Genomic DNA, 21,446 nt, shown 5'->3' with positions numbered 1-21,446 from the left:
ACTCTTCTAATCTTGAGGGGCTTTTTCTTTAAAACGCGCATCCAATCACCTTGATTCATTACATAACTAGACCAATCATATGCTTTAATGTGCCGCGGTTCACAATGCTGTTGCAAGACAGGCCAATAATAATAATAATAATAATAATAATAATAATAATATAGGTTCCGCTCGTGATGTTATTAAATTGGAAGTGTCGATGCTCCGATTTCTAAACAATTTGCAGCACAGTTAACGCATTGAATATACTGGATTAATTAGAAAAATAAAACCACTACTTTTCGATGTGTGAGATAAGATGTGTCGAGTGAGCGTGATAAAAGGCTCAAATGCGTGTGTCTCTAGGCTACTGCGTGAGATTTGGCAGCTCTACTAATTTAATTAGCAAGTGGGCAAATTGCAATAATCAAAACTCCGGATGACTAGGCCTGAAACTCGTTCTCTATATTCTGCAGAAACGTCGTCTTAAAATAACCAGCCATTATTCTTGATTTTGTAAGGACAAAGGGTAGACTAGACAGCAGGTGCATATAGACATTTCCTCCAGCTACAACTTGTAACCTATGTGAGGAAATAATTGGTCAATCAAACATCAAATTCGGATATTTAAATTCACAAATTAAATGTAACCACAGCTATTTTAATAACCTCCACTTTCACCAAAGGGAACTGGCACAAATCAGCAATTGTGCTAGTTAGCTATAGCTACCTAAAAAGGCATTGCTAGCTTGCTGTGGCAAGAGGGGTATTGTTACAAAATAGCAAGCTGCCCACGCGGAAAGGCAAGCGATCATTGCAATTAAACCAATCAACGCCATTGGTGTCTGAAGTGGGGAAACAAGTTCGCTGCATTGTTGTCAGTTTGTATTTCTCACGTTAGTAATCTAATCGAAAACATAGCTAACTAACTGGTCGACGTTCACTGTAGCTGTGTGTGTGTTATTGCAAATTATTTTGGACACAGGCAGGAGCTCTTACCTAAGTAGTTGATCCTGACAGCATTCGGGTCATTATATCCAATGGAACGCTTGTTAACATCCCAAACCAGGTTACCAGAGCAGGACATAATGCTCGAACCTGATTTTATGTAAAAATACCATTGAAATACAGTTGTAAGCCCTGTCTTCTAACTATCGCCTTCTGATGTTGTTCTCTGCGTGGCCGTTGCGACGTAGCTAGCTAACTAGAAGGCAACGTTAGCATGCGTGCTAAGCTATATACAGCTATGTTTATCGCAGCCTCTCTTCGGTCGCTTTATTCCTCTGATGTTATTTGGGTGGCTCTACTTCTCTCTCTTGTTGTGTCGAACTCCCTGGTTGAAACAACGATGGTGTGCGGGGCGTTCTATGCGTTCTATTTCTATGCTCGATAATATTAATCGAGACCGTCAACATTGCAGCAGTATGACGCAGCCCGCAAGGAGTAGACAAAGTCAGTACAGTATGATTGACAGAAACGGCTCTCCAATTGAAATCGCCGTTCACACTGGTAGGTGATGTCATGGCGACGTTGCCTAGCTAAGCACATGATCAGAAGTACGTATTTACCACATATAGAACAAGGTTTAGTTATAAACAACATATGGTATAACAGTCGTCTCTCGCCGAACTGCGCATGTACCGGACGTAAATTCAAAGGCACTCATTCGATATAAAATTGTTTCTGACACATTAAAACGTATCAGTTTGTCATTATCACGAGGTTGGAGTAATACCATGTTTAACTACTGAAGACACCGGCTCGAATCTAGGTTTTGCCCTTCGATTTCGAGAAAATGGAATATGGAATATTTTTCACTTCTCAAACCCCAAACCCCGACCTGGTCTTTCTGGTCTGTTTCACAAGCGTTCCCGGAAGTCTCGCGATGTTGCGCCTCTGGGTTTAGAAACTCCAGTCTCTAACAATTAGTTGAAAATCCAGTTGAGGCTATTATATATCATATAGTTAGAATTGCTCGATACTGTAGTAAAGTGGCATCATATCAATACAGGATTATGTAGACAGATGAACAAATGGTAGAGTCTGGTCGAACGTGCCGCCCGTCTCTATCTGCTGTCGCTAAATGGATGGCACTGGACTCTGGTACACCAATCACGTTCGGAGGATTGGCCCAAACACACCAATAGGAATTAGGAGCGTCTTGTTGTGGTACTGTGCTAGATAGGTTGCGCTGTGAAGAAAAGTCACCACCTTGTAAAAGCTCTCAAATCAAGGCCACCGGGAATGAGCACTGTTAGCTACATGCCAATAGGTTTGCATTAGAAGGTCGAAAGTATTACAACGCTTTTGACATTTTTCCCGAACCGTTTTATGACTACATTGCTGCAAATATTAGATATAGGGCAATACCAATACTCAAGTCGAACTAATTTACCTTCGTAGCTACGTATTTAGCAAGCTAGCTAGCTTGCTAGGTCAGGTGTAGCTAACGTTAGACAGCAACATTAGCCTTTTGCAAACATGGCTGCGATGAGAGTTTCCTATCACAAACTGCTGGATAAGATCGGGCTAATGTTGCCAGCAAAACTGAGACCTCTCTACAATCACCCTGCAGGTAATGTAAATGCTATTAGACTGTGACAGTCAGATTATCTGCAACTAGCGTGCGTCTAGACCAAATTGAGGACGGTACACATTGATGACCGCTGTTGTTGCTGAAGTGGCCTTGGTTTAGTTCATGAATGTCAAAATCCCTTCCTACATATTTTGATGTGTGAAACCAATATTTTATCTAATCTCGCTGCTCCCAAACAAATGTGTCATGGCGGCGCCACCATCTGTAAAGAGATGCCACAACAGTTTTGCAGATGAGTTATCCCATTGAGTACTGTGCAGTCAATGGTATACAGTAGCTGGCTACATGAGCGTGGTTGCAGGCATAGACCTCATTGGTTGCAGGGGGTCGCGTGGAGCTTTGTGTGAGCGATAGGATTGTATGGAATGCAGTATCAAAGCGAATGGAAGCTAAGTATAGCAATTAGATTTTCAGCATTTGCATGGTTCCTTACAGAATAAGTAGTTGTATGTTTTTAGGAAATCAATGCGAAGAGCGAACTGCTTGTAAACATTTGCAGTCTTTGAACACTCCTAAACCAGTACATTTAGCTACGGCTGTTAACTAACCTTTGGCCTTACAAAATCTGTTTTCCTTTCTATAACCTGCATATATCTTTGAGGACAGACTCAATTCTGCACAGGTGATAGGATGTGTTATTTGTCAAGGTCCCATACATTTGTCCTTCGGGGTGTTTTGTTAATGATGCCAACAATCACTATTTGCACTATATAATGCAGTGTACTTCAGATAACTGACCAAATAAAGGACATCTTGGTAATTTAGGAATCCAAAGTAAGCAGGTGTGGTTCCTGAGATATTTAAGCAAATGAAATATTCCATCACGCTTAGGGTCATGTATAAAAATGCCCAGTTGCTACCATGGCTAGAAGAACAGATCTCAGCGACTTTGAAAGAGGAGTCTCAACGGATCATAGGGAGTTTGAAGTGTGTGTGTGTCTCAGTCACTAGATCTCAATCCAATTGAACACTTATGGGAGATTCTGGAGCGGCGCCTGAGACAGCAGCACCATCAACAAAACACCAAATTATGGAATTTCTTGTGGAAGAATGGTGTTGCATTCCTCCCGATAGAGTTCCAGACACAATCTATGCCAAGGTGCATTGAAGCGGCTCTGGGCATTTTTATACATGACCCTAAGCATGATGGAATATTTTATTTTATTAAGACACTTACGTTTGTGTTTCCTTTATTTTGGCAGTTACATGTATGTGCCTTTGGCAGAAAAAAATATGTGATTGGCCAAACCTGTAACACGGGTCAAACCTGTTGCATAGCAGCCTATGTAGGCCTACAGGTAATTGCCAAAATAAAGTAAACACTTGGGTAAATAAGGGCTACAAAGTATATTGAAAGCAGGTGCTTCCACACAGGTGTGGTTCCTGAGTTAATTAAGCCATTAACATCCCATCATGCTTAGTGTCATGTATAATAATGCCCTGGTGGCCATTACCTTGGCTCCGTTTAGACAGGCAGCCAGCCCAATTCGGATGTTTTTCACTAATTGGTATTTTGACCCATCAAATCAGCTCTGAAAAGGATCTGATGTAATTGTTCAAAAGAGCAATTAGTGGAACACATTTCAGAAATGGGCTGCCTGTGTAAACGCAGCCAAAGGAGCATAGGGGGTTTAAAGTGTGTCGGTCTGCCTGTCACCAGATCTCAACCCAATTGAACACTTATGCGAGATTCTGGAGCGGTGCATGAGACATCTTTTTCCACCACAATCAACAAAAAAACAAATGATGACATTTTTTGAATGGTGTCGCATTGCAGGCCTTAATGCTCAAATAATGTGTGTGTGTGTGTTATGCATTTTGGAATACTGACTGTCCAAACAGCAAGTGACCAAATCAGATTTGTGTGTGTTCAGACAGCAGTCATTTGCTGACATGGCTACACTAGTTGTCATCATAATGACGGGTGTGTGTGCAGTGGTGTAGTGCTTCCTATCCCTCAGAAGTTATATAGCAAACTAAGGTGACCACAATGCCTGTCATGTACATTTCCCAGTTACTTTGAATTGTTAAAACCATAGTGTAAAAACACTTTTTATAGCCTCAAATGAAAAGATAATCCAATTTTCAAAACAAGAACGTTTTAGCTAGCCAAAGCAGTCAACTAGCTAGCTAGGTACAAAATGGCAAAGGTAGACATGGCAGCTCTGTTTCTAGCTCCTAAGGTAGCTGTTTCTTTCTAGCACATTCACTCACTTGTTTGTGAACAATTAACAAGCTATTTAGCAACCACATTCTTGTCAAACTGTCAACAGAACTAGCAAGCAACACGATATGCCAAAAGTCTAGAACCAATTGGATTTGACCGTTCAGACAAGTCACATGGACAGGAATCAGGTTTGTATCTGACTTCAAACCGCCTACGTAGGTGGTTTGCAATGTGTGTTGACGTTTCCGATTCCGTGTGCTTTTCAGCTGTTCAGACTGCAGGAAAAAGGACCGATTTTAGAATTGGATATGCAAAAAAATAGGACTTGAGTCACTTCAAATTGCTAATGTGAACGTAGCATTAGATTGGGGCACAAGCTGACACAGCCAACCCTTGTTTTTACATATTTTCTTGTTGGTCAAAATATGTGGAGAAAAAATTATTAGCCTAATGCTTGAATTTGAACTTAAATTGGTATAAGACAATGATTGCTGGCTAGGGGGACTAATGCCCTGATTTGATTCTTGTTGACTTATCACTGCATGAACTCTTCCTGTATAGTCAATAATGTTTATCTTTCAATGCAGACTAAAGTTCAGACTATAGTTGTCAGCTCTCTGTCATTGCTATTGGAGAACAGAACACAGCTACCAGGGAAGAAAGTTTTGACCACATGAGGGGTGGGGCCCAACTCCCTGCAAGATGATTGGTTAAAACAGAGTTCTCTTCCCTCCTCCTCATTGTGCAGCCGGAGCCAAGTGTTTTCTGATGGAGATGGTAGATTTAGATTCAGAGCAGACAATGGTGGTGTTAGCATATTGCATGTGGAAGCTTTTTGTCCATGCCAAGGTTCTTGGCCGGCTGCACCACTATGTAAAAAAAAAAAAAAAAAAAAAGGTTATTTTCTTATTTTACGTTTTGTTATCATTTACGGCCATTTTTAGCTCTAGATTACAGGTGTTAAAAAATATAAAACAATATCTGAGTATCGTCTTATTCATGGAGTGTGAGATGTTACTTCGGAGAGGTCATTTAGCCATATTTGGTTACCAATGGGATAGATAGCAGAACCATGAAAAATAGTTTAGGCCTACCCATCCACAAGCATCACTCATATTAAGTGTTTAAGATTTCCCTGCCCTGAACTGAGAATTTGCTGAGAATTGTCTATTTTATAATCTGTTCTGTAATACATTTTCTCATGGATTGTGTCTTCTCTAATTCCAGGTCCAAAGACTATTTTCTTCTGGGCCCCGATGTTCAAATGGGTAAGGGCTGGATTTGCTAAGCTTGAGCTATTGCCTTATCTAAATGTAAACATGTTTGAAGGTATTGTCTAATGAAACACATTTCAAGTCCCATGCCTCTCCTCATCTCTATAGGGTCTGGTCGGGGCTGGTCTGGCAGATATGAGTCGACCAGCTGAGAAACTGAGCTTTTCCCAGTCTGCTGTACTGACAGCCACAGGTATAGTGGAGTTCCTATATTATTCAGTGAGTGACAAGTATAGTGTAAATTAATCCTTCAGTCAAATAAACAACTTCACTCATTAACTAATCACTTTTCCCACTTTCTCAGGTCTGACCTGGTCCAGATACTCTTTGGTCATCATTCCAAAGAACTGGAACCTCTTTGCTGTCAATTTATTTGTGGGTAGTGCTGGAATATCCCAGCTCTACAGGATCTTCCAGTAAGTGAACCTCTCTTAGAGTGCAAAAATAGAATGAAGACCTGACCTATACATTTGGCTTCTCCATAAACAGCCACTACATTTTTCTGTCCTTTGTAAGTTCTTTAGGAATCAACCCGGAGGCTCATAAGAAACAATTGTTTTACTTTTTTCTTTTTTTAATGTTTAGCTTTTATTTCCTTGACATATAAGGGAAAATTTATTTGAATAAATGTACATAAACCTCAAGTTTATTTTCCTCTCTTCCGTTATCCCCTTTCACACTACAGGTATGAACAAGGGAAGAAGGCACTAGCAAAGGAGGAAGCTGCCCCAGCAGAGTCTTGAATTATGTCACCAGTCCATCTCCATGGACTGTAAGGGAGCTTATCACCGGCACAAACCCAGTCCCTCTAAGCCCCTCCATCCCTTTTCCATCCTCACTCGATTTTACAGTAGAAAAAAAACAATGTTTTCTTCACTGTAGATCATGTAATTTGCCTGGATTTCTTCAGGGTTATAATGGCATATTAACCCTTACCAAACACGCAAATGTTTGTCATCTACGCACAAGCTGTAGTATTTAAGTTTTACTTCATACAACAAATGGCATGACTGTTTTTAATTTGTTCATGATTAATGTTTAGCGTGCACGTTTTGGGAAGTGTTGCATTTTTTCCGTTATTTCTTTTGAGTAGTTGTCATTCCTCATGGAGTGGTTTCCAAACAAGGAAGGTCTTGGATCTGTGTTGATTGTGGTTAAAAAGAATGTCTCCCCAAATTAAAAATGTTTTAAAAAAAATGTCACTTTCATCCCATATGCTTATTCAACTATTTTCAGCAATTTTGGTAACTATGTCTATATCAGTAGGATGATTCAACCGTACATGCATACCATGTGACTGTTCCTTCCACGTGTAGTAAACACTTTAACAAATAAATCAGGTAAAAAAAAAAACATTTCATATAGCTTTTAACTGTAGACTTTCAAATGCCAGTAGGAAATCACCTTTTTCCCCCTGATCATTAGGAGGAACCTTTTGGTAATGTGTCCTATGTGTTCCAGTATTGGGAGCTGAATCTAGCGTGGTACTTGGACCCAAGAAGGACAACATGTATTGGCCCTGTAGTCAAGGTCCTCGTCTCCTATTGGTTGGTTCTCAGTAGTTGGGAGACGCATAATCTGTTAGTGTAACTAGATGAGAATTTAAAAAGTAATTTTGTTCATTGATCTCTGAAATTTTATAGCAATAACTGGCTAAATACATTGGTCCACAATGCACTGAAACATGAACAGGCACTTATGTATGTCGAGGTTATATCTTTAGTGTCTATGATATATATATATATATATATGCCCTTATTTGTTCTGTTGAATTAAAAAATCTTGGCATATTCTGAAGCAGTTTCATTCCTTAGCAGAAAGTGTATGATAGATTGTTTGGACAGGGAGAGTGAGTATGTGTTTGGACCTGAATTGCGAATTGAGGCATATGTGACTTGGCACAAGGGTGGGAACCAACTGAAACATTTCATGCCTCTACATAATTTGCAGTGGTTTTTTTTTCTTCACATTATACTGTGAAAAACAGTTTCACATGCTAAAGATTGGATCAAATAAGTTAGCAATTTATTGGTCCACCTTTGTATACGCAACACCTTTTCAACATGTCACTAAGGCTGCGTTTACACAGGCAGCCCAATTCTGATATTTCTTTCCACTAATTGGTCTTCTGACCGATCTTTTTCAGTGATGATCTGATTTATAAAAAAGTTAAGAATTGGGCTGCTTGTGTAAATGCAGCCTGTGCTTTGCGGTAACCTAGACAACTAAAGTGCAAGTAGAAGCAGTGTTAAGGAAAAACTCAACAGAAGGAAGAACCAAAGAGACCCAGACTCCCCTGGGTGTACTAGGTGGAAGTTGAGTCAACACCAACTTAGTCACAGTTGACACTAGACCCACTCCAATTTGCATAGCGCCCCAACAGATCAATAGACGACGCAATCTCAATTGCACTCCACACTGCCCTCACCCACCTAGATAAGAGGAATACCTATGTGAAAATGCGGTTCATTGACTACAGCTCAGCGTTCAACACCATTGTCCCCTCCAAGCTCATCACCATGCTTAGGACCCTGGGACTGAACACCTCCCTCTACAACTGGATCCTGGACTTCCTGATGGGCCGACCCCAGGTGGTGAGGGTCGGCAACATCTCCGTCACGCTGACCCTCAACACGGTGCTACATGAAAATCGACGGGGCTTCAGTGGAGCGGGTCGAGAGCTTCAAGTTCCTTGGTGTCCAAATCACTTAACTTAAAATGGTCCACACACACATGCAGGGTCGTGAAGAAGGTGAAGACAGCACCTCTTCCCCATCTCGAGGTTGAAAAGGTTTGGCATGAGCCATCAAAGTTATTCAGCTGTACCATTGAGAGCATCTTGACTGGCTGCATTCACTACTTGGTATGGCAATAGCACCGCCCTCGATTGCATGGCGCTACGTAGGGTGGTGTGGACAGCCCAGTATATCACTGGGGCCGAGCTCGGTGCCATCCAGGACCTCTTTATCAGGCGGTGTGAAAGAAAAGCCCGGATATGTTCTTTGCTTCCTCCCAGCAAGCATTACTGGTGCATCAAGTCTGACACCAACAGGCTCCTGAACAGCTTCTATCCCCATGCCATTAGACTGCTAAATACCTAACTAAGAAGCTAACAAAATGGCTACATGGACTGAGTTGACCTTTGTATTGTATTCTTATATTTGCATTCTTTACACACACTAATACTCCTATGCACATACATTTATACTGACTCTACACACACAACTACATGCTGCTGCCTAGTCACTTTCCCCTATACATACAGTATTCACAGCCCTAGAATGTTCCTAGTTTTACAGCCTGAATTTAAAATGGATTAAATAGAGATGTGTCACTGGCCTACACACAATACCCCATAATGTCAAAGTAGATTATTCTTTTTTTTATTTTTTTACAAATTAATAAAAATGAAAAGCTGAAATGTCTTGAGTCAACTATTCAATCCATTTAAATGGAAAGCCTAACATTCAGGAGTAAAAAAATAACCTCTTAAGTCACATGTTGCATGGACTCGGTGTAGAACAAGTGTTTAACATTCTTTTTGAACGACTACCCCACACATAAAATAACTGTACGGTCTTCAGTTGAGCAGTGCATGTCAAACAGATTTAACCACAAAGACCAGGGAGGTTATCCAATGTCTCGTGAAGAAGTGCACCCATTGGTAGATAGGTAAAAAATACTGACACTGAATATCCATTTGAGCATGGTGAAGTTAATTACACTTTGGAAGGTGTATTAATACACCCAGTCACTACAAAGATACAGGCGTCCTTCCTAACTCAGTTGAAGAAACCGCTCATGGATTTCACCATAAGGCCAATGGCGAATTTAAAACCGTTAAGAGTTGATTGGCTGTGATAGGAGAAAATTGATAGTGGCGCAACATTGTAGTTAATCCACAATACTAACCTAATTGACAGAGTGAAAAGGAAATGTGAACAGAATTTTAAAAATATTCTAAAACATGCATCCTGTTATAGGTATACTTATAAATTGTTAAGGACTGGGGAGTTAATATGAAAAAGATAACTGAATGGAGCTAAGCACAGGCAAAATCCTTAATGAGAACCTGGTTGTCTTCTGTCCACCAGACACTGGGAGAAGAATTCACCTTTCAGTATGACAACCTAAAACACAAGTCCAAATCTACACAGGTGTTGCTTACCAAGAACACAGTGAATGTTCGAGTGGCCGAGTTACAGTTCCGGACAATGGCTGTCTAGCAACAATCAACCAATTTTACTGCGCTTGAAGAGCATATAGACTTTTATGAAAACATGTTTTCACTTTGTCAGTGTGTAGATGGGTGAGACTTTTACATTCATTTTGAATTCAGGATGTAACAAAATGTGGAATAAGTCAAGCAGGATATAAATACTTTCTGAAGGCACATTATAAATCGTACTGAACCGACCCTGTATGCTTACTTTGTGTTCGTATTTTTATAGCTTGTGTGTTTTTGTTCTACCTTATTTTTAGTATTACATTGTTATTGATGACTGCATTGTTGGGTTTAGAGCTTGCAAGAAAGGCTTTTCACTGTACTTGTGCACATGACATTGAAACATAAAACACTAGTAAGGAAAGACAGGTCAGGGCGTATTTTTAAAAATATATATTTTTACCTTTATTTAACCTGGCAAGTCAGTTAAGAACAAATTCTTATTTTCAATGACGGCCTAGGAACAGTGGGTTAACTGCCTGTTCAGGGTCAGAACGACAGATTTGTACCTTGTCAGTAACCTTCCGGTTACTAGTCCAACACTAACCACTAGGCTACCCTGGTATGACCTTACCAGGTCAGACAACAACTGTCAATTACACAAATATAGAAAAGAAAAGCACCGACAAACATGAGATCACACAGCCCAAACATCTTTGTTTACCAATAAAGTTTATTTCACAACCAACAAAGCAAAAAGGTTTAGCGTTTTCCTCCAACACGAGGTGCATTGACCTTCATTTGCTTTGCCACCTTGGGTTTGGGTGCTGCCTTGGCAGGGGCCTACAGAGGGAGACAAAGTACTCAGATTAGACAAAGTCCTAACCACCTTTGGAATCGAATTCAGTACCTGACCACAGTGCTAGGGTTATGCAGTTCATCACAGCTCTTGATAAACCACTTGGTACCATTAGAATTCCAAGCATAAATTAAAACCATAGGTGCCAACCCCTCCCCTAACCTGGACGACGCTGGACCAATTGTGCACCGCCCTATGGGACTCCCGATCACAGCAACTTGTGATACAGCCCGGTAACGAACCAGGGTCGTAGTGATGCCTCTAGCACAGATGCAGTGCCTTAGACCGCTGCGCCACTCGGGACCAGAGAGCGATACAAGAGGATGCAACTGAGTGCCTAAAGAGCCATTTCCCTTCCCTCTTCTGCAACATGACAACTGCTGAGGAGAACGTGCAGCATTGTTCGGTTGCGGAAGTCGACCCAATACTGCCATTTTTTTTACTTTGTAAGCCTGAGTGTACCTTTAAAGGGGTAACGAACAGGAGAAACACTTACACCCTGCCCGTTTCAGTAAAAAGCTGAGGGATGGGCTGAAAAAAAACGCAACAACTCAAATTCATAGACAGACCTATGGATGCAAGGACTGACCATCCATGATATCACAATTATAGTTTTACCCATGTTGAGGCTGTAGTGTTTTATATACACTTTGTTTACCAAAATGTGAGTAAAATTTAATATTTTGGCTTCTGATTAGGTACGGCAGTTAAACTATCTGAATCTGAATTTCACAGACAAATGAAAATAGAGAAACCTTGCTGTGTTTTATAAATGCAGGTCATAAAGGTTTCTTACAGGCTTCTGAACAATCAGATTCACACCGCCATATAAACACATATCTATATTGCCATCTTACCTTAGCACCAGCGGCAGAGGGCTTCTTGGTTGTCTGCTTTGCCTTCTTGGCCTCCTTGGCAGCTCTGGAGACCAGAATGATAAAAAATTAGGCCCATTCCACACAAGCAAAACAAGACACGAGTCCAGACTGCAGAAATAACAAGTGATGAGAGAATAAAACCTGACTGACAATTCACCGTTCCATCTTACACTTAAAACAGTATCACAGCAAGGTGACAAGTGTCACAGTGTGAACAGCAGCTACATGTGCTTCACATGTCAAACTTGACAGAAACTTACTTTTTGAACACCACACATTAAGTGCCCCACAGCAGTAGACAGATAATTTATTTGGCACCAACATGCCAGCCATTGTCATTTTACATCTAAAGAAACGTCCTCACCTGATGGCCTGCTCACGCTGGGCCTTGCGGACCTCAGGCTTCTGGTTCCTCTTGGCCATGATCTCGGCCAGGGAGGCGCCGGTGATGGCCCTCTGGAACTTCACAGCACGACGTGTGCGCTTCTTTGTCACCTCTTCCTGTTACCACAGGAAATAGACAACATGCAGTCGGGAACACATTCTGGATCAGATATGGGCAGTTTGGTAGTGTTGATGAGTATCAATAGGCACAACACAGGAGAATACAGACATTTAAGTGTCAGTCATGTGGCTGAACTAGACCTATATGAACACTCGTTGACAGTACCGTTCTTGCTAAATGAACAGTAACAATCACAGATGTATTCACATAACTGCAAACCCCTAACATCTTTCTCACATAGAAAGGTTTGTAGGAGAGTATGGAGGCTGACCAGTGGTAAGGAGTCAAAGACTTCACAGAGCCAGTACTATGATCTCCAGTGGCTCTATGGCCACAGGTGTGTGGAGTGAGCACTACCGACAAGCTGTAAGACACAGCCTGGCGACGGTACATAACGCAGATGGCAACCACGCACACATCACACCCGCAGCCAAAAACAAAAAGGCACACTATGTCTGAACTAATATTGTATAATCTGCGTTTGGGGGAAAATGATAGACAATAACTAGATAGGTACTTACAGATTGGCCCTTCTTGTGTTTGCGCCTGTACAGCACAGTCCAGTTGATCTGTCTGGGGTTCCTTTTAGCCAGGAAGGCAGACTCACACTTAGCATTCAGGAACTGGAAAACCTGGGAAAGACAGAGGGTGTTAAACTACACATTAGTGAGATGTAGCATATTTGGCAACGTTGATATGTAACTTACATGTCTAGCTAGTTGTAATGTTATACCTGACGTGGACATAACGAATGACGAAGAACTTGGATTCTAACGTTAGCTAGCTAGCTGGAGATCTAGCATAGTCGGCGTCCACGGGACAGACCAAGAACAGAGTACAAACACTACATGAACAGTTCTACTGTTACAATTAACACAATATTGGCCACGGCTTATTGCGGTCAACCGTGAGAAACCAAACATTACTAAACAGCATTAGAGGAAGGAAGAGCAGCCATATCGCCGTACCTTTCCGTCTATCCTGGCGTATCGGACGCCATGGCCGGGGTATATTTTATACCCGCTGAAACTGCACAGCTCGACCCTGTAGTGGATTAATATAATTCATGAATGGATGATCAACGTGTACTTGTGTAAATTATGTCATTTTTATTGGTAAAAGTGTTAATTTAAACATTTGATGGCAATAGATATTATTCCGTAAACTCACTTCATGATGGCTGAGGAGGACACAAAACCGGAAAGAAAGGTGGCGGAAACGGAAACGAAGTTATAGGTGAGATTTCATAATTATTTATTTTAAAAATCTACGGATTTTTATCTACACATCATGTATTTTTTTCATTACATCCAGTCAGGATCAGTATTTTGATTTTCAAATATGAATATTGTTTATAAAAAAGTATTTGACCAATCAGCAACTAGATCGGTTGCTTGGTGTTGACACAAGCGGGAAGTATGGCGATGATAGAAAGGCAAGCCAAAGGACCCGATCAACAAATTGAACAAAATGAAGGTACTTTTCTTTTTTTTATAGATATGTTTGATCAGTGTACACGTTTCAAAGTACCATCATGCTTTTTCCCGTTTCATATTGGGATTGCTACCAAGTGTAAATCTATTGAGATCTCTTTCCCACCTGATTATCAACAGCGCCCTGCACTGCAGTAAAGCTTATTGTAGTTTTTTTAACCCAAGCATAGTGGTCCTTTAATGACAAACGGACATTTTTGAACTACATATTCCAATCAATTCTAAGCGTTCTTTCTGTTGTTTGCGCCGGAGGTCTCTAACTAGACAGTTGTGCTTTGGCAAGCACGCTAGCGTAGCGAGTTTGGTGCAGCCTCGTATATTCTGCGCGAAATGGGAGTATCAGATTTGACTTTTGACACAACTGGTGAGTGTATGACAGCTCCCTTCGTGTGACGTTTGACTTTGTAGGGCAACGATTTAGTGAACATACGTATGTGTCAATGATTGGTTCTGTCCTACGTTAGCTAGCTCGAACTACTGACTGTAGCTAGCTACCCATCCTTTCATTATCTAAAAGTCAAGAGTCATGCGTTCAGGACTGGAGTGTTTTCAGTAGAGCTATGTTTCATTGCATATGTGAAATTGTTTTCACTATCTGACCAATAATCCCAATACCATGCTGGATTTTCACACCCAGAATTTCTTTATGTACTGCTATATCAGCTACTCAATCAACAGAGTGAAGGTGAATGAATCAACATCCCTCAGACTAATAGTCTGCCCAGTAGGAATAAACTGTATGATAGTGATCAACAGCAGTTCTCCAAGATGGCTTCCATGTTTCAGTTGGATCCTTTTCTGTATCTTGCTTGAGGCTGTGTCTACAGTATGTACATAGTAGATATTTATAAGCTTGCCTCCCTAGTTGCTGTTGTCCTCCGCTGTATGGCTCATACTGTTTCTATGTATCGTTCGTGTTCATGGTGATACTACCAACATGTGCATAATAGATTATACATCCGCCCACGCCCATGTTTTTATGTTTCTCTCTGTTTCTCCTTTAGGTCCAGTGGTGGACCTGTCAGCGCAGGGTCTGCAGAAACTGGAGCCCAGTTTCACCTGCTCTGATGAAACACACACACTCATTCTGGACAGGAACCACATCATGAAATTGGACAATCTGGAGAGGAGCCGAGGCCTCCAACAGGTAGACCTTTCTATCCAAGCACTTTCTATCCAAGCACATTTGATGGAATCTGGTCCACTTAATTGTTGAACATTGTTGAATTCCTCAGATTATTTGTAAATGGGCATTTACGAGTTGTTGCAAACTTGTAATGCACTAAATTGGGTTGTATTAGTTCCCTCTATATTGTCTTGCTGTCTTATTCTGCCTCTCTCTGTTCTGTGCTGGGCAGCTGTCAGTTGCTGGTAACCGCCTGGTGCGGATGATGGGTGTGTGTCATCTAACCGAGCTGAGAGTTCTGAACCTGCCCAATAACAGTATTGGCTATATTGAAGGGCTGAGAGACCTTCCACACCTGGAGTGGCTCAACCTGTCAGGCAACAATATCAAGGTGAGGGGAAGAAAGTTGACAATGTACTCCCTCCATAATGTGTTCATTTTGTCTCCTGATCAAGGAATTTGGATATCCACTTTTCCCTCAGGTCATTGAGCAGCTCAACGGCTGTGTGGCTCTCCAACACTTGGACGTGTCTTACAACAACATCTCCAACATTGGTGATCTTACCAAGCTGTTAGCTTTAAAGGTGAGAACAGGTCTTGCCTCATGACTTTTCAGAGTTATGGGGATGCAGATAGAATTCTGGAGCATTAAGCAAAACAGTTTTTCTGTGGTGTTGATTGACAGGCTGCTATTTCTCTTGCAGACCCTTCTCCTTCATGGTAACAGCATTACGACGCTACGGACTGTCCCCACTCATTTGCCCGCCCATCTGTCCATCCTCTCCCTGGCAGAGAATGAGATCAGAGACCTCAACGAGGTAAAGACCCTGCTTTTTTGTCCCTTTGCACTCTTTACTTTCTCTCTTTGCTCTCGTTTTGTCTTTTCACTCTCACCTGCTCTGCTTTTAACAACAATCTCTTTCCTACTTCTCTCTCACTTGCTTGTCTCTATTTCTTTCTCTCTCTCTCTGCCTCCCACAGGTCTCCTACCTGGCACCCCTCCATGACCTGGAACAGCTCTCCATTATGAGTAACCCCTGCATCATGGCAACCCCCTCGTTGCCTGGATACGACAATCGGCCGTACATCATGAGCTGGTGCCTGAACCTGAAGATCCTGGACGGATACTTGGTGTCACAGAAAGAAGGGTGAGACCAGGTCCAGAACTCCAGTGAAGTTAAAAATGCTAACTATACAGGGGAAGGAGGGTAGCATTGATTGACATTAAGGTTTGCCCTATTGCCTGGTGCAAGTGATCTGAGCAGTCGTGCATGTTGAGCCAGCGATGAGGTTGCCGCATTGGGCGGGTGATTTTATTTTACTGGTAACAAACAAAATGCAAGTAGTCTGGCCTTTTTGGTTCCTCCCTTGTGTAGGTGAAAATAGCTTGTTACATTTTCAGGCAAGTGATCATAATCTTCAGGCAACCAAAATCTACTCCTGACTTGCCCTAAGGGCAAGTGCCTTTCAGACCATAATGTCAATCCCTGGGTAGAGAAACGGGCTGGTGACTGCAAGGTTGCTGTGTCGTACTATGTAGTTATAACATCAAAGTGTTGAGTAATGATCACTATCATTGCTAGTCAATAATGTCTCTATTGTTTGCGATCTCAGGTTGAAGGCGGAGTGGCTGTACAGCCAGGGCAAAGGTCGCTCGTACCGGCCAGGTCAGCACGTGCAACTGGTCCAGTACCTTGCCACCGTGTGCCCTTTGACCTCCACGTCAACCCTGGAGACGGCCGAGGATGCCAAGCTGGAGAAGATCCTCAGCAAGCAGAGGTAGGACAATACATCCACAACTGGGCTGTGAGGCCAACAGCTGTTCGGTGAGGTCAACTATCACACTGGCAGTGGATTTGTTCTCCTCCGTGTGATCACTTGGAAAAAGCTCTAGCTATAATTCCAACCCATTGTTACAAACCAGCTGACCCTAAACTGGATCAATGTGCCTCTGTGTCTTTTCTGCTTAGTTTTGGTAATTTAACTTTTTTTTTAAAGGAGGTACCGCAATGTATCTTAAGGGATACTCTCCCCTTTCAATCCCATTACTTTAACCAGGGGTCCTGTGTATATCTCCAGGTTCCACCAGAGGCAGCTCCAGCAGCAAACCCAAGGGGGTTCCCCCAGCCCTCCCCGCCCCACCCAGCTGGATGTGGAGACTCACAGCCCCTGTCATGTGCCTCCACTAGGGGGAGCCAGAGAGGCAGACAGAGCCACGCCTGTGACTGCCCCACCAGCCAGACAGACAGGTAGCAGATGAACTCTACCTGTTTTGTATTTTTTTGTTTCTGTAAATACTGTAACTCTCAGTGTGTGTCTGGTGTGTAAATCTCACATTTTCCTCTCTCGTGTGTGTGTGTGCGTGTGTGTTCAGAGCCAGCGATCCTGCAGATAAACACCTGGCTGGGCTGCGAAGCCTCCCAGGCAGGCGCACCTCCTCTCCGTGGCCCCAGGGGTATGGAGGACAGCCTCTACCTGGAGGACGTTCAGAGCCAGACGGACGAAGATAAACTCACCGGTAGTCTGCTCTCCTCTGAGTCCACCTTTCTACCTGTCACCTCTGACCCCGCCCACTCTGACAGCGAGGACGAAACTGAGACATTTGAGCCTGACTCGCTGGCGCCTGAACACCCCATCCGTCCCAAAAAGACCTCTCCTGAAAAGACCCAACACGCACCCTTGGAAAGGGAGATGGAAATGGAGAGCGAGGTGGATAATAGAGTGAAGGAGGTAAAAGGAGAAAGGGTGTCGGCTGACAGCCACCTCACCTGTACCTCAACCGTCAGTCCACCTGTGACGGCAGGTGACCAATCACAGACCAATGACAGCGATCCGCTCCAGGGAGCATACTCAAACTGCGTTGCTGCAGAGGTGAGGGTGGGACCTAAGCAGGAAGAGGAAGCGGTGGTGAGATGTGATAGGCTGGGCCGCTGTGAGGCAGACAAGGCAGCCGTCAGGATCCAGGCATGGTGGAGGGGAATGTGGGCTCGGCGTAACCACCCTCTGGCCAAAGAGGTCCGGTGTGAGATCCGCCTGCGCAGGATGCAGGAGCACATAATATTCCTGTCTGGAGAGTTGGAGAGGTACGGAAGAGGCCCCAATCAATCCAAGGGCTGCTTTCTGATTCCCTGCCCTTCTCCAGAAGTGTGCACTTGTGTGTGTGAAGAAGTGTGCATGCATTTTAAAGCATTGGATTGGTTGCTTTATGGCTGGAGGGAGTTTCCACAATATTCCTCACACCAGTCCTTTCCTTTTAAATACATGAGGGGGAGTGTACGAGTGCACACTTCTCTTAGAAGGGTAGAGAATTGGTATGTAGACACGGACCACCACGTCAGGCTAGAGAAGTAGGTTTCTAGCAGCGGAGGTTGCTGAGGAGAGGACGGCTCATAATAATGGCTGGACCGGAGCAAATGGAATGGCATCAAACACCTGGAAACCATGTATTTGATACTATTCCACTAATTCCTCTCCAGCCATTACCACAAGCCGGTCCTCCCCAACCTCCTGACATTTCTAGAGAACCTGGCAAGATAATATCCATACAAAACCATTGTCGCTAGAAAGAACAGACATTTAGCCTTTTGTAAGCAGTGCACAAAGAGCCTTGTCTTTAGCCACGCTTAAAGGCAACATGTAAAGTGTTGGTTTCATGAGCTGATATAAAAGATCCCAGACATTTTTCATAAGCACAAAAAGCTTATTTCTCTCAAATGTTGTGCACAAGTTTGTTTACTTCCCTGTTAGTGAGCATTTCTCCTTTGCAAAGATAATCCATCCACCTGACAGGTGTGGCATATCAAGAAGCTGATTAAACAGAATTATTATTACACAGGTCCCCCTTATGCTGGGGACAATAAAAGGCCACTCTAAAATGTGCAGTGTTGTCACACAACACAATGCCACAGATGTCTCAATTTTTAAGGGAGCGTGCAATTGCATCAGAATATAGCTATTAAAACATTGGATGCCTTGGGGGGGGATATGCTGTCCCTGGAACAGGTAACTTCACAGTCTTTCAACACTTCTAATGGCACAGCCAGATAGTTCTGAAGGTGAAGGTATCTAGCCTTTTATGTTGAATATCATGTATATCAGGAAAATGCATATGTTAAGTACTTCCAACTAATACCTTTCCGTTTGTGTACAGGGTGCGCCAGCACCACGAAGAGGAGCGGTTACAGAGACTGGTACAGGAGGAGGCTGTGAACTTTCTATGGAGTCAGGTCAGTAATACACTAATCTCTCGTGGACTGACTACGTAAACATAAATGGTACTGTAGAGGTGTCACGATACAACGGGATGCATGAGATCACGAGCAGCATTAGTTATGGTGCTCTGGACCAATCAACTTGCAAAGAGAGGGGGTGGAGCTCTTCATCTCATCTCTTAACACGTATGGCTTGAACCAGAACTAAATCAAGCATCTGACCAATTAATCAATCAGATTCAGATTCACGCTCACACACCCTTTCTCACTCCTTCTCCCCATCTCGCTGCAGCTTCAGTCCATGCAGCAGTGGCAGCGTACTGTGGAGGGGCAGCTGGCCAGTGTGGCTCAGGCTGGGTCATCTCCTGCTCCAGCCCTGACCCCCGGGCTCCCTCCAGCTCTTCGGCTCCCCCTGCCTGTGGCCTTCAGCACTGCAGACCCGGCTTGCACAGACCTCTCCTTCCCGGACTCAGGCTTCCAGTTTACAGGTAAACAGCAGGCGGGGCAGGAAGACACCTTCCTGAGCTGTGGGACGGGCGACTCTCTGGAGACTGTGCGGGCGCTGGTCTTGGGGGGGTCCGTGGCTCCTGGCGTTGGGGGGGACAGTCAGGACTGCAGTCTGCTGGAGCAGTACCTGTCCTCTGTGCAACAGAGAGAGGCGGAGGAGGGGGGTGCCAGCGACAGAACAGGCACACCACAGCCCCCCTCACCCCTCTCACTGGCCGAAATGGAACAGCCTGACTCCAACACACAGAACACCGCCCAGAGTGAAGACACAGAGCAGCAACACACACTGGGAGGTCCAATCTGATGTGCCTGTCCCTCTCCTGGACTTTTCTCCTGGTCTTCTAGGATTAGCTAAGAGACTGCCCATAAACTCAGTCCACCTGTGCTGATGAATGTTATTGATGGCTCTAACAGCGCCTCTAAGAATTTACTGACTCACATCCATATAACGAGTGGTATATGGACTCAAGGATGTGGATGATATGTTTGTATAGCCCGGATGATTTTTCTCCCTTTAATTCTCTTGGACAATGCTACAGTATTCATTGTCATGATCTGTCAGTCCGTTTGGCTAATGCTTCCTTCACTTACGTTGGGGAGACGCGGGAACTGCCGTTCCAACTCCCGGCACCCCTGGTTTTTCCCCACGCGGCCGACACGCAATCTTATATTGCTGCGATTTAATGGTCATCCGCGGCGTGTCCCGATGTTAAGGGTTGCACGGCGGAAGACCAGATTCTCCAAGAGTATCAGATAGAACTACAATTCACATATATAAGTGCCGCTACTTGGTCGTCCCAAATCTCCTCAATGTCAATCTACCTTTAAGTAGAAACCGATTGGCTACAGTTCAGGCTAGACAGCTCGGCTCTAAATTTAATTCCAATTTCTTCTGTATTTAAATGCCTCAATCTATACTTGTATTCCTGCAGGTGAGTGAGAGGACCAGGTCTGGACTAGATGATTTGGCGTGAATGTAAATATCACAGCGTGCTGAGAAGGTAGTTTAGTTGCTGAGAATGGTTAAATGCAAATTGTAAAAAAAGATTTGTAAAAATCTGGTGCTCTATGTTTACACAATAAAATGTTTTCTTTAACATTGGTTTGTTAAATTGAGTATGGCTTTTCCCTAAACTCACTGAAACTACAGTTCCTTCAGAAAGTATTCCTCTCCCTTGACTTATTTCACATTTTGTTACAGCCTGAATTCAAAATGGATTAAATATATATTTTCTACACACAATACTGCATAATGACAAAGTGAAAACATGTTTTTAGATTTTTTTTTAGCAAATGTTTTGAAAATGAAATACAGAAATATATCATAAGTTTTCACACCCCTGAGTCAATCAATACATGTTAGAATCACCTTTGGCAGCGACTATAGCTGTAAGTCTTTCTGGATAAGTCTAAGAGTTTCCCACACCTGGATTGTACAGTATTTGCCCATTTATTATTTTTAAACCTCTTCAAGCTCTGTCAAGTTGGCTATTGATCATTGCTAGACAGCCATTTTTAAGTCTGGCCATAGATTTTCAAACCGTTTAAGTCAACTTTTACTAGGCCACTCAGGAACATTCAATGTTGTCTTGGTTAGCAATATTTGGCCTTGTTTTAGGTTATTGTCCTGCTGAAAGGTGAATTCATCACCCAGTGTCTGTTGGAAAGCTGACTGAACCAGGTTTT

At 43.0% G+C, this 21,446-nt stretch overlaps 4 protein-coding genes and 1 non-coding gene across 13 annotated transcripts in view; 2 read left to right on the top strand and 3 right to left on the bottom strand.

Moving 5' to 3' along the window:
- The window catches only part of LOC110520574 (DDB1- and CUL4-associated factor 6), a 57,267-nt gene extending 55,203 nt beyond the window's left edge, over positions 1–2,064 (bottom strand). For all 8 annotated transcript variants that reach the window (XM_036975167.2, XM_036975168.2, XM_036975169.2 and 5 more), the window contains exon 1: positions 979–2,064. In XM_036975167.2, the coding sequence (XP_036831062.2) occupies positions 979–1,066 (88 nt within the window). In that variant the 5' untranslated portion in view covers positions 1,067–2,064. The remainder of the gene's footprint in view (positions 1–978) is intronic.
- Positions 2,054–7,809, top strand: LOC110520575 (mitochondrial pyruvate carrier 2). Its single transcript, XM_021597963.3, has 5 exons — positions 2,054–2,554; positions 5,970–6,010; positions 6,125–6,209; positions 6,321–6,432; positions 6,702–7,809. The coding sequence occupies exons 1-5, from the start codon at positions 2,461–2,463 to the stop codon at positions 6,757–6,759; spliced, it is 390 nt and encodes a 129-aa protein (XP_021453638.1). The 5' UTR covers positions 2,054–2,460; the 3' UTR covers positions 6,760–7,809.
- A 3,087-nt stretch (positions 7,810–10,896) lies between these two features.
- Positions 10,897–13,760, bottom strand: LOC110520573 (large ribosomal subunit protein eL24). Its single transcript, XM_021597961.3, has 6 exons — positions 13,594–13,760; positions 13,392–13,467; positions 12,945–13,055; positions 12,283–12,419; positions 11,898–11,961; positions 10,897–11,024 (listed from the first exon to the last, which is right to left on the bottom strand). Exons 1-6 carry the CDS (start codon positions 13,596–13,598, stop codon positions 10,944–10,946), a joined length of 474 nt encoding a protein of 157 aa, XP_021453636.1. The 5' UTR covers positions 13,599–13,760; the 3' UTR covers positions 10,897–10,943.
- On the bottom strand, positions 12,669–12,848 carry LOC118964370 (small nucleolar RNA SNORA23). Its single transcript, XR_005051419.1, has one exon. It is a non-coding gene; the product is annotated as a small nucleolar RNA SNORA23 (small nucleolar RNA).
- LOC110520572 (centrosomal protein of 97 kDa) lies at positions 13,623–20,857 on the top strand. 2 transcript variants are annotated; one of them, XM_021597958.3, is made up of 11 exons: positions 13,623–13,899; positions 14,921–15,063; positions 15,275–15,433; positions 15,525–15,626; positions 15,747–15,860; positions 16,024–16,190; positions 16,657–16,821; positions 17,122–17,291; positions 17,417–18,125; positions 19,193–19,268; positions 19,546–20,857. In XM_021597958.3, exons 1-11 carry the CDS (start codon positions 13,842–13,844, stop codon positions 20,062–20,064), a joined length of 2,382 nt encoding a protein of 793 aa, XP_021453633.3. In that variant the 5' UTR covers positions 13,623–13,841; the 3' UTR covers positions 20,065–20,857. The 2 variants fall into 2 exon arrangements, with proteins under 2 accessions (XP_021453633.3, XP_021453634.3); XM_021597959.3 differs by having other exon boundaries at positions 13,826–14,280.
- Positions 20,858–21,446: the final 589 nt, after the last annotated feature.

The sequence above is a fragment of the Oncorhynchus mykiss genome, chromosome 3 (assembly GCF_057628025.1).
Source record: "Oncorhynchus mykiss isolate SJ-2025 chromosome 3, ASM5762802v1, whole genome shotgun sequence".
Classification (NCBI taxonomy): domain Eukaryota; kingdom Metazoa; phylum Chordata; class Actinopteri; order Salmoniformes; family Salmonidae; genus Oncorhynchus; species Oncorhynchus mykiss.
This window is presented reverse-complemented; position numbering and strand designations above follow the sequence as displayed.

Coding starts and splice junctions, on each gene's coding strand:
- LOC110520575 (XM_021597963.3), top strand. CDS start 2,461: ATGGCTGCGATGAGAGTTTCCTATCACAAACTGCTGGATAAGATCGGG. Junction 6,011..6,124: donor GGGCCCCGATGTTCAAATGG/GTAAGGGCTGGA, acceptor TCATCTCTATAG/GGTCTGGTCGGGGCTGGTCT. Junction 6,210..6,320: donor TGCTGTACTGACAGCCACAG/GTATAGTGGAGT, acceptor CCACTTTCTCAG/GTCTGACCTGGTCCAGATAC.
- LOC110520573 (XM_021597961.3), bottom strand. Junction 12,420..12,944: donor AACACAAGAAGGGCCAATCT/GTAAGTACCTAT, acceptor CTGTGGTAACAG/GAAGAGGTGACAAAGAAGCG. Junction 11,962..12,282: donor CAGCGTGAGCAGGCCATCAG/GTGAGGACGTTT, acceptor TCTGGTCTCCAG/AGCTGCCAAGGAGGCCAAGA.
- LOC110520572 (XM_021597958.3), top strand. CDS start 13,842: ATGGCGATGATAGAAAGGCAAGCCAAAGGACCCGATCAACAAATTGAA. Junction 13,900..14,920: donor ACAAATTGAACAAAATGAAG/GTACTTTTCTTT, acceptor TTTCTCCTTTAG/GTCCAGTGGTGGACCTGTCA. Junction 15,627..15,746: donor CCAAGCTGTTAGCTTTAAAG/GTGAGAACAGGT, acceptor TTTCTCTTGCAG/ACCCTTCTCCTTCATGGTAA.